Source organism: Apium graveolens, chromosome 11 (genome assembly GCF_009905375.1).
Source record: "Apium graveolens cultivar Ventura chromosome 11, ASM990537v1, whole genome shotgun sequence".
NCBI lineage: Eukaryota > Viridiplantae > Streptophyta > Magnoliopsida > Apiales > Apiaceae > Apium > Apium graveolens.
The window spans coordinates 75151373-75164079 of NC_133657.1; the positions used below are offsets into that span (position 1 = coordinate 75151373).

The 12707-nt window shown below is 33.9% G+C and overlaps 1 protein-coding gene across 1 annotated transcript; it reads right to left on the reverse strand.

The window, feature by feature from the left end:
- Positions 1-1421: 1421 nt before the first annotated feature.
- On the reverse strand, positions 1422-12418 carry LOC141695075 (methionine aminopeptidase 2B-like). Its single transcript, XM_074499312.1, has 12 exons — positions 12294-12418; positions 11507-11623; positions 10074-10110; positions 9881-9988; positions 7693-7792; positions 5794-5939; positions 5628-5719; positions 5444-5538; positions 3716-3812; positions 2597-2740; positions 2288-2505; positions 1422-1662 (listed from the first exon to the last, which is right to left on the reverse strand). Exons 2-12 carry the CDS (start codon positions 11616-11618, stop codon positions 1552-1554), a joined length of 1260 nt encoding a protein of 419 aa, XP_074355413.1. The 5' UTR covers positions 11619-11623; positions 12294-12418; the 3' UTR covers positions 1422-1551.
- Between the last annotated feature and the right edge of the window lie 289 nt (positions 12419-12707).

Sequence of the window (12707 nt, forward strand, 5' to 3'; positions counted from 1 at the left end):
TTAAAAGAACTTTTGAATTTTAGAATGTGGAAAATGAATTAAAATAAAGTTAAATTTTATCCCCGTATTATTTAAAATAGAATGTCAAATTAAAATTTTAAGAATTTTTTGCATACCATATTTTTTTTAAAATACTCTGCACAATGTTTAAATATTTTGTAAAGATAAAATATTTTGTAAATATTTTTATCACACATTTTCATATAAGATATTACAAAAGTTTATTTAATACTTTATTTTTAATATATTTTTGAGAATATATTTACAAAAAAAATAAATGTTTTATTTTGTTTTTTTATTCAAAATTACATTGACAATTCAGGAGTAAAGATTTATGGCGGTAGTTTTTACTTTTCCATCTTGTTAACAGCAAAAAAAATATAATAAAAGAAAGTTTTCTATTTTGCTAATACCAAAAAAATAATAAAAAAAGGTTTAAATATGGGACATAACTGATCCTAAAAAGGGACATGAGTTTGTAATGAATAATTATGTATGCTCAGATTTATCGATAAAAAGCCGAGTGGTGCAATTTGCTATGTAGGTCCCACAATATAATGGGATCCATGGATGGGGCCAACAGATGGGCTCACTAGAGCAATATTAATTCAACATAATGTTTAAAGCTAAAAATTTTGAATTTGTATCTACACACCATCTATAAACATCCGTGTTAGATTTATTGTCGTTAAGTAGGTATAAAATGAAATAAAAACAAGAACATGCTATCAAATATTTCAGAGATCTTTAAAAATGTTTCTTTAATTTACATATCTACTTTACAATTGTAAAGATAATTTCTCTTATAAAATATTCTACAGGCACTTTTAGTAATTATTGAATTATATATACAAGTTTTACTGTGATAGTTAATAATCATTAGGGCTTTCAAGTATTGAATATGAATTTTATTTCAAACTAAAGATTATGAACAATTTTTTTAAAATTTACTTTTTTTCTCCCTGGATCTCTTTGCTTATATATCCACAATCATTTTTAAGCCAAATTACAGTTTCAGAACTTTATATTGTTTAGGCAGATTATCAATTTTTTGCTGGTAATTTTCTCAGAAGACCAACGCTCAACTTCACAACTTTCTTCATATAAAATTACATAATTCGTGAAAAAGACATGTTTGATCCCGATTTAAATTTATTTTTACCTAAATTACCAAAGCCACACCAATCCTTTTACCTAAATTACCAAAGCCACACCAATCCCATTTAAAATCATACAACACAATACCGAGAGATCAATAACTGCGGCCCCTTCTAAACAGTGACATCAGGTATTTGCCTCTAAAGCCCAAACACTCAAACAGGGTTATCAAGTCTGAGACGAGAAGACCAATGAAACCTCAGGAATATCACAAACAACAGCTTCTTACCAGAAAATAACATAAAATGTGCGCACAAAGGGGCTGGAAGACGAAGAGATAAAATTCAAAATATAAATCAAAGGAGCTGGAAGACAAAGTCTCGAAGACACATAATTCAAAATATAAATCAAACATGCTGTTACAAGTCCAGGGGTTCCACAACATATTTAAGATCAGTAGTCATCGCCTCTGGACACAACCTCTTTGCAGGTTGGCCGAAGTAAGATCGTGTGCTCAAACTGAGACACATAGCTTCCTTTAACGTCACACAGAGGTGGATACGTCTGTCAGCAAGATGAGATTTGTATTAGTTTTACTCATTATATCAACAGAACATACTCTGGGAAAAATAAGAAAATGTATATGTATTTGGTTGCAAATATTTAGAATATTAGAGCAAGGCCAATGGTGGTGCTAAAAGTGGTTCTATTTTTATTATATACATCAAGAAAAAAATCTCACTCCAATTGGGTGCTAAACATGAATGCAAAACATCAAGATGCTATACTTAGTGATAAATATAGAATCAAGTGTAAATGTTGCTATATTGCAACATTTGCTAAGTGAGAAAGTGGAGATGAATGAGTATTTTAAAGTTGAGTGATAAAGAAAATAGTGCAGTTAGACATTAGTTATACCCATTTTAGGAGATATTTGGTGTCATTTTGAAACTATGCATTGGATCACAAGTAATTTAGACAACTGAACACGCTCTTATAAATATATTAGAATAGGTAATTTAGAGCATAGAAATCTCAAAAATTACATATTCAACCAAATTAAAAGTAGAAGGCATCAATAAAAAAGGCATTAACCATGTGATGCAGATAAAAGATATAGTAAAACTGAATATCACCCAAGGCTACACATTGTAATCCAAAATTTCCAGTCCAATTATATGAAGAATACCTGAACAATACCAGCATCACACAAATTCTTCAGTGCCATTAGATATTTGGTTTCTCCAAGACGGTCTAAATAACGCCTACAGAACGCCAATGTAGAGAAATTTTTGTTGATTGTTGCAAGAAGCTGTTTTGCTCTTGGCAATCGTAATGGCATGTGCCCGACATCAAAATTCTTCATATAATGGCTGCACTCCAGATCTTCACGGACGTAGCCCTTGCCTTTATACGATAAATAAGAACACTTTTCATACCTATCAACATCATTATATCACTTGCCCAGAGCCAAAACTAAAGAAAAACATAATATCACCTGTAGATCCAAAAGTTTCAATAGCATAGAATTCACCCTCTTCCATTTTCGTCTGTTCGCCTCCTTTCACAATTGGAACTGACTTCCCAGCATGAATTTGGTACGGCCCAATGCTATGTCCATTCAAGTTCCGAATACTTTTAACTGTCAAAACACCAACAGAAATGTGGATCTTAATATGTGAGACTAAAGGTCTCACAACCAGATACTTGAAGCATCCAAAGTTACTAACTAATAATTATCTTGTATCTTCAGTGGATCCTAATAAGCATTTCGGTATAAGTATGTTTACTGTTTCATCTTTGTTTTTTTATAACATCATTTAAAAACTTGGGTAAAACCAAACTCTTGATTTACAGTTATTCCACAAAAGCCAATGGTCAAAGTAGACACTGCTAGAGAAAAATTAAGAAAATGGGAAACATCAGTAGGACTTATCGAGAAGAATTAATTGGTCAACATGTCAACTTAACAAAGGGGTTAACTGTGATGCTTCAGACTCGAGGTAAATAGGATAATTAGATAAACAAAGCTCCTGAAACAAGCAACCAGTGAAGACGAAGACTGACAAACTTAGTATTATTTATACATCAACAAACTCATCCACATTACTAGGTAGTATAATGCCTCAAATACCAACGAGGAACCTCTGCACAGATAGAGAGCTCAGATGCCCTGTATAGAGATTGTGAATCAAATTTGACTCCATCAGTCAATGGTCGACAAAACAATCATTTGACACTATCCCTGTTACACATCAAAAAACTCAGAGTTCTATATCATTTTACAGTAACTTCGAAACTGTATTCAATAACATAATTCACATGGTTAAGTGCATATTATGGCCTTCTTTCCATTTATTTTACATATCTTCTACCTGTTTTACAAATACAGGCAGCTCATTAACCATTTCAACCAACTATTCACAAATATCTCTCTCGGGTTAAAAGAATGACAATTTTACAGAGAAGTAACATGACACGTCCAGTGACAAGGACAATTTGTGTGCAGTGCACACATATTAAGGCAACTCAAATGCATAATTAAAGAGTAATAAGGCACGTCTTTCTATATACAAATAATGAAAATTCCAGAAATGCTGTTACAAATTATCTATACCTTGAAACACCTTTCCATTGATTTCTACTTCATAAGATTCCATGACCTCTTGAATTGCAGCACCAACATCACATAGACGAACGTCAATACCTGATTCCTGAAACAGATTAAAAAATGTAAAGCCATATTCCATACACTTAGGATTTACCATCATAAAGAGAACAAATTGGACCACTGATGGCTGATACAAAAACCAAAACCCAGTATGACCTGCTTATATCAAACATCCGTCCATGAGCAATACTCAGATTTATGGATGGTCAGAAGTAAATTTACTATAAGCTGATATGAGGCATACCACTTCAAATCTATTATATGTTAGAGATTTATAGTTTATAATACAAAACAGATACTATATCAGATACTCAAAGTCTCCTATGTTTCACGTTATTCAATCATCACACAAAAAAACTCATCTTTATGTTTCAGAGTAAAGAACAGATAGATATGACTCCAATGATACAAGAAGCTTAAACTGCAAAGCGGGAGCAAACATGAAAGGGTAATGGTGCAGAATCATGCTGACCAAGTAGCTGAAGGACAAAGTAGTGGAAGTGAAAAGGTATAACAGGATTAGGTCGGCAAGAATACTAGTTAGGGAAGACGTGGTTACCTTTGTTGAATTGTTGGAGAGTCATATTAGAAAAAAACTTGGAAAAAACTTTTGTGATATTAGTGATAACAAATCAATATAGAGGGGACGACTCCAATGAGAAATTGGAGGGGGAGATAACTACCAGGGTGCGCAGGGAATTGGCTTCGTGACAGGTATAAACATGGTGGTGCGCAAAATACAATAAGATTATCACAAAACTAATTCTTAGGGTTGTAAAAGTGACTTAGTCTTGTTATGTACAGGCATGTCTTGCACAACAGTCCTGAAATTTGCAATTTGTGCAATTTCACATGATTTGGTCGTATGGAACTCTTAGTTTGAGGATACAGAATATCAGTTGATCGTTCGTAAGAGCATTTATTGGAGCAGATACTATAGCCCTTAAACTGACTACAGCGGGCCATGCATTTTAACACCAATTGTTGGAAATATATGTACACATAGGAAGAAGTGTACACTAGAGGGAGCGAAGGAGGCTAGACTAAGGATCTTATGCAAAACTCGAAGGGGCAGTAGTGGCGGAATTTGTAGAGACATTGGTACCTATTGGTGTGTCTCGCGTCGCTCCTTAGTTGCTCAGCATCAGCATACACTGGAGATGCCATCCAGAGAGAAAGATCAGAGACCATAATTAATCTTGGTGGATGAAAAAGAATTTATGAGCTAAGCTTCAAGTAAACCAAATATGTTTTGTGCAAGTGAATTACGTTCCGGCAGGGGAGGAGAGTAGTAGGAATGAAATGTATAAGGCAAACAAGGGTATTATAGAGGCGAAAAAATAACTACCAATCTAAAATTTTGAGAAATAATAAGCCAACTTGTATATCCTGTGCTCCTTCATTAGAGCTGATTGCAATCCTAAAATATATTAATATACTTTGTACACTGAAAATTTCACTTAATTTTATGGCTTTCCGATCATCCTACTGAAGTACTGCAACCTACAGAAATAAATTTTCCAATGAATAAGGACTGGTATGACAAAGCATGAGTGTTTGCCCACAATTATTTTTGTATGTATGATTAATGTTTTCACCAGGGTAAGACCACCGATTTCTACTAACCACAAATAATAATGCTTTATGGCTTATTATTATAGTACACATAATAACCTTGATCCCGGTATTTGTGGCTTCCCGTGACGCCTCAAGCAATGGATTGAACATCGGGTTGAATGCCACAGTAAATGCACAATCAACTATGCGTCCTGAAAGACCAAACTTAAAGAAATAATGCACTTAATAGATCAACTACAGCAGTCAAACTTGAAGATATAATGTGGTGGAGGTAAATTACCATTAATATGAGTTCCAAAATCCAATTTCATCACATCATCATACTGCAATACAGTTGTATCTCCAGAATTTGGGGTCCAGTGGGCTGCAACCCTGTCAAGTACAGTTTTGGCATAAGCAATCAGATGCAACAGTATATAGGAAAAAGCAGTTCAAATGACAATTACCAGTTCAATGAGCAGCCTGTGGGAAATGCAATGCCTGCTTCTAACCCATTCTCTGATATTAGCTTGCGAACAGTGTTTTCTAATGTCTCACATAGCTCAGTCATTGGCATTCCAGGCTTTATGATGCCCTTCATATATTTCCTTACCTGCAGATATGTGAATCTGGACGAGTGGGTAGGAATAATTTGCACTGTATTATCCATTACTTTGTTGTACACAAATCAACACCGGTGCAAACCATTTATTTTCATTTTAACAAAAACTTTTAACACATACACACATATTGCTCCTAGTCATAATAACAGTGTACAAAGTATAATGATTACCACAATTTAGAACTGAAATAGCTATGTTTACTTGCAGAAATAAGCTCAAGCAAGACAACTTTGTTCTACATATACAGCGCATGGGACTAATAGGCTTCTCAATGGGGCAGGAAAAACGGGGAACCCGCCCCAACCCGACCTAAGTAAGGCTGCCCCACCCCGCTTAAATGGGGAATGGGGCAGTGACGGGGATGAAAAGTTTAACCCGTTTAAATATGGGGCGGGTATGGTATTTATATGATCCATGGGGAAAAACCCGCCCCGCCCCAAATATAATATAATATATAATTTTTATAATATTATATTTTATATCGTGTAGTAAAATATTTTTTTAATATAGAATAAACTATAATTTAGTTATTTCAGTTACATACATAATAAAATAAATATATTGCATAGAGTATTTTAAATCATCTATGCATTTCTTTTAATTTACATATTATAAAAAATAAATTTATTTTAATTTATTTTAAATATTAATTAATAGATGGGGTGATGGGGCGGGGTGGGAATTAAGATTTGCCCCATGGGGCGGGGATGGGGATGATTATAAATCCCCGCGGGGAACGGGACGGGTATGGGGCAGATTTTTGGGTATGGGAATGGCAATCCCTGCCACAAACCCACCCCACTGAGAACCCTAGGGACTAAATAGTCCAGGACTTAAAATCTTTTAGAACGTTATATGGACAAACTATTATGAGCCACGACTCTATAGCTCATTTTATGGGGGATTAATAATCCCATGGTGAGTGTGGGATCAAAATATGTCTCCCAATTCAATGAGTTCATGCAAGATAGTTCTTGTCTTCTTACTAGTCCCCTTCTAATATAAAATTAGAGAAAATACTCATATTCTGGTCATACTTCATAAAAACAATCACAAATATAGATTATGTGAATGAGATGAATGTATAGGAAAATTTCAAAAATTAATAGTAATAAAAACATATGGCAAACACCCAGATATTTCTAGCCAATACAAGGTGGAATAATTGACTGTAGCAAAATCGTACAATAGTTCTTTTATTGATAATAAAAACCACATAACATTTAAAATCTAATTAATAGTTATTACAGTTTAATTTAAATGGAAGGCTGTAAGCCATAAACACAATGGGCCGTCTATAAGATACCTGCAGTGACCATATTCATCACACAAAATATTACAGTTTTGCACAGCCCGTTCTGCGCAAGCTGTCACCCCTCAGATGCAAGCATTATAAGGAATGACCAATTAATAATAACAGGACCTGCTTGGTGTCGATCATATCCTAACAATGCATGTCTTAAAAAATCACTAATTATAATTAAAAACAGGTAAATGTACAAGATATCAGTCATGTCGGATTGTTAAAAGAAATTGCAAAGGAAAAATACAAACGTAGTAGTTGTCCTTTTAAATTCACCAAAGAAAAATTTAAAAATAAATAACTAACAAGAATCTGGTAAGCCTTAACCCACCCAACTGCATAACTACTATATAACAATTACTGGATACAGAAGCAATCTGAAACAAGCAGCCAAATATTTCATCTAAACAGAAATAAATACTCGGCCCATATTTTCACACCTGACGATGAACTTCTGCTGCTTGACGAACTGAATCATATATGGGCTTTTCCAGACGTTCTAACTCCCTCTTTTCCTCTGAAGTAGTCCTCCATAAGTTACTGAGTTGAGCCGAGGCAAAGAGCAGAGGACAGTATAACAGTATCAAAATTTTCACATATGGAGATAAAGTGCAATGCAAATCAAATAAATAGTTAAGGTTGTCATATAAGAACAAGACAGGAACATATTAAAATGGAACCCTGCACGAATTCCCCAAAACTAATTCTGCAGACACCTGCTCCCATACCAAGACAACCAGCCAACAAATTTCTTTCAAAAAGTACCCTGGGAAGCCCCAACACCGATACAGCGACACGAGACACAGGACTCGGGGATTCATCGATTATCAAAGTGTCGTGGATACGGGACGCGGCAAAAAAAAGTAATAAAAAATATAAGATTTGTAAATGTCAAATATTCAACAACTTCATTCATAATAATAATATAGTATCTTTCATAGTAAGTGATAAACTACTGTAATATCTATTCTACATTTTCATTCAGATATAATCAAATGATCATCTTGTGTAAAAAGAACAGCTTTCCTTCAAACAACAAGAGATATGTGTTACATATATATATAGATGTATGTATATTATTTAATTGTAACTATATAGGCATCTGTATTTTATCAGTTGAAAGATGAAGAGGGATGTTATAAAAGACAAAGAGACATGAAATTAGGGTTAATATAAGATGGTTTGGGCTTTTTTAAGATGATTTTGGGCTATTTTTATATGGGGCGTATCACTCGCGTGTCGAACCCGTGTCGGTCGCGTGCTTAGTTACTCCGACTCGGCACTTCCGGCCGCCGTACCCGTGTCGACCCGACCCGACACGGGACAAGACCCGGAATATGTACCGGATCCGCCATTCAAAAATCCGACCCTTCGTTCTCGTCTTTGCAAATATTTACAAGTGATATTTCAGATCTTTACTTTTACTGATATCACATGAAAAAGGGAAGAATATGGTGGAGAAAGAAGGCATAGAGATGAGGATATGACAGAGAATTGAAGCCAAGAGAAAAGGAAGAAGATGTAAAGAAAGTGAAGAAGTGGATGACTGTAAATGTATATGTATGTATAAAGTGTATGCTAAATAATTGATGTACGTGGACAGTCCTATGTCCACATTCATTTCTGATATTAAAAACTGATGTATAGGTTGACTTATAGTAACAAAAATTAAGTGTCACGTGTTATCCATTCTAAAGTACTGTTACTTTACTTTAATATTATTATCAATTTTACCAAAGAGTAATAATAAAAGTTATATAAATTTACTAAAAATGAAATATAATTGATATCTCTAATATGAAAATGATAAATATAATTTAAATTATGACGTGTCCCCGTACCCGTGTCTAAAATTCGGACAGTGTCCCCGTGTCCTTTTTTCCAGGAAGAGTCCGACTCTCGGATATGTGCCGTGTCCGACACTCTGTACCCGAGTCTGAGCAACTTAGGTCGCGTGTCGGTCCCCTTTTTCTGTCGACACGCCACATGCACATGGCGTGCATGTGGCGTGTCGGACACGTACTCAGCCGTGTCGGTGCCCCATTTTCATTTATTCTTGGGGATGGATAGGTAAGCTAGCAAACATTTCCTGTCAGAAAAAAAAAATGCTCAAAGACAAGATGACTCTTGAATAGGATGTGGTCAATAAAAGATTAAAAAAAATTAAATGGTACTTAGTACAAGCTGCACTCATGTCCTATGATGTCTCCTGAAATTTCACATACATTACCAATCACATTACATACTGATTGTGTATATCAAAGTCTAATAACTCCACAGTGAGGGATAGACCTTCGAGCTGGATAGACAAAATAGTAGAACATTTCCGATTTTAGTCTAACTTGAAGCTATTTTTTATAATAAATTTTGGCATTGTCATCATAGCTATTGACTTTTCTCTAACTAACATAATCAGAAAATAATCACTCTTCAAATAAGCACAAGGACCATATAGCATCAAGTTTTCAAGGTTATATTTTTTACAGGAAATAAGGAAAAAACTATGATATGTAGTCTTTGTCAGGTAGCTAGATAATTCAAGTGTTCTATCCCAATATCCTGAAGTAAATATTAGAGGAAATCTGATTAATTGAGCAATATGAAAAATGTTGTCAAATCTATACATACTCATCTCTGTACTGTTGAATTTCTCCTTCTGGATACTCTCCGGTAGGAAAAAGCTCCGAAACAGGTATAGATGGTGGATCAGTTTGCTGTGGCGGTTGTTTTTTCTTCCTGTGCACAAAAAAAACATTATGCACTCAGTCATCCATTAGCTAGCGTTTACCAGGAAATGGAAACACTTAAAAATATTGCTTACTTGCTTTTACTTTTCTTCTTCTTCTTTTTGGCAGATTCTGTGTTAATCAATAGGAATACATTGAAGAATGAAATTAAATCAGAATTTTAAACACCAGTTGTACATATAGTCATAATAAAATCAGACTATGCTATATAAGAGCTAGAGTGCATAACTAGGACAAGGACCAATCTGCCAAGATCAAGGATATCTAAGCATATTTTAATACAAGTTAAAATCCTCTCTAACTGTATTTTTAATCAACAAAATTAACCAAAAAGAACAAAGGAACAAGGAGCAAATGAATCGAAAGTAGCTAAAAAGACCATTGAGCGGTATACATTGAGTATGTTTAGTTTGGTTTATTATTTCCAGGTTTAATTATGATCCTCATCTCAAAACCCGGTTTGTCACCATATTAATGTGCTATACACCATGATTCCCACAAACTTAAAAGTCCTAAGGCCACCATTTTTCAAAACATAACCTAAAAATCTCTAAACTCATAACAAACCTGCTTTTTCACTGGGTACATCCACAAGTACGCTATTTTTTCAAAAGCAAGATAATATGCAACAATGTAATGGTTGGACCAATGACTTGACATACCTAGGGCTAGTATATACAAGCCATACCATCAAGCATTTCAGAAGTATAATTTTTATATTTAGCAAACATATCAAAGGCAATTTTACAATTTCCAATAGTAAGATCTCCCCAGTAGTAGAACTATAATCAGTGTCAACTATCAAATGTGTAAACGGCTAGTCTGTTAGGGGAGGGGAAATAATGAAAATGGCCCTACTATTTCTTCTCAGAAGTTGGTAAAAAGAAAAGGAAAGCTTACACACACTCTGTTCATGACCAAATATGTCAAAGAAAGAATTAATTAGGAAAAAAAACTTTTCTTTGTCCAATAAGCTGAAAATGGTCATGTTTCTGAAATGACTTATTATCCCTTATTTTTTTTATATTTCAAATATCCTCCACAGAAAGAAGTAATATATCAATTAATCAATAAGCAATATAGGTCGACCTATCCTGACGGATAACTGATGTGAAGCAAGTAAATAAAATATTAAATTGTATTTAGATCGAGTTATCTTAAGAAATTATGTTACTTGATTCATCATGAGTTCAAATAAATTAGTTAATAGACAATTAGAGATATACTAAAGTACGGTAGAATAGTACTGAAAGAGTGTCTCCTTTACTCAATTATTTGGTAGATCAAGGTAAAGAAATGGATACTAATCCTCAATTTATTATTATTAGAATATTACTTGTTGATTAAGTTCAAGGTTTTAGCCATATCATAGATAAAGAGATGTAATCTTTTATTGTATTAAGACAATGATTATAGACATTGAAATAGTTCTCGAGTCAAGGGCAGATCTAAGTCGATCCACTCGAGAGACAAAAATACCTTTGGAGACTGTCTATAAGAAGCTTACCAGATGGCTCTGAGTCTAACACCAGATTGTCAACTTTCTCCTCAATATCGGTGGGCAGAGTATCTGCAACAACTGATGTTGCTTGTTCTTCAGTAGAAACTGCAACGCTCATGTCTCCTGCCATCAGCCAAGTTTGCAACCACATTCAAAACTTGTCAATTTTCTCCTAAAATCTTGCACTACTGGAATTTTTTACCAGGTTTGATATGAAAATCAGGATAACTTTAACGGTCAAAAAATGGAAAACCAGTAATACATTTGTCAGGCAGTCAAAGTTTGAGTTGCACATATTTTAAACAAGACCCGAAAGACAACATAAATACACTGCACATCTTCTTAATCCGAATGACACAAAATGATACGGCCTTAAATAACTCAATATCCTTTTGGGGATAACCACACTCAATATCCGTTTAATTAAGTTAAAACTTGAAAAAAAGATTGCCAAGAATTGCGAGAGATAAAAATATAAACCCTTAAAATCTTCCGGCACACACACAAGCACGTAAAAAAACATATCTTCGTCAGTAGAACAAATAAGTGAGAATCATAATTTACAATTACACACCAAAATATAAAAAAACATAGAAATTGCAATTAAGAATCGAACAACAATGAGCAATAACAGAAAGAAATGAACAACATATTAATACAACAAAAGAATCAAACTTGATGAGTCAAATACAGCTGCTACTAACGATTATCAAATTAGTTAATTCACAAAACATACACCCAAACACGTAAATATTCATAAACATATTCCGCGAGAGAGAGAGAGTGAAAGGACCTATACGACGTCGTCGGCGGCGAGAGGAGAGAAGAAAATGAGTTTTCTTTTGTTCTATTCTATGCTGACTGGTATATAGGGCTTCCTTCTCGTTGCACGGAGCCTTTTATATTTAGATTAAAAAGGATTTTTTTTTTGAACAAAGATTAAAAAAAAAAAAAAAAATTAAAAAGGATTTTATATGCCTACATTTTAGGTGTCACACTACATAAGATATAGTTTATAATTTAGCACTTGTTATATTATAGGTAATTTATATCTATATTTATACTATATTTGTACTATACTATAATAGCCGGAATAGAGATAATTTGGTTCAACGGTTTGGTTCAACGATAATTCCCTAATTTTGATTATTACAAAAATAGATAAATAGTGTTATATATCTAATAAACTACTAAATTATTAAACTAC

Excerpts from the sequence above, each read along its gene's own strand:
- LOC141695075 (XM_074499312.1), bottom strand. The coding sequence starts at position 11,618 with ATGAGCGTTGCAGTTTCTACTGAAGAACAAGCAACATCAGTTGTTGCA. Across the intron at positions 7,793-9,880 it reads ATTCAACAGTACAGAGATGA|TAACTTATGGAGGACTACTT; the intron begins GTATGTATAGAT and ends GGCTCAACTCAG. Across the intron at positions 5,940-7,692 it reads CAGCAGAAGTTCATCGTCAG|GTAAGGAAATATATGAAGGG; the intron begins GTGTGAAAATAT and ends ACATATCTGCAG.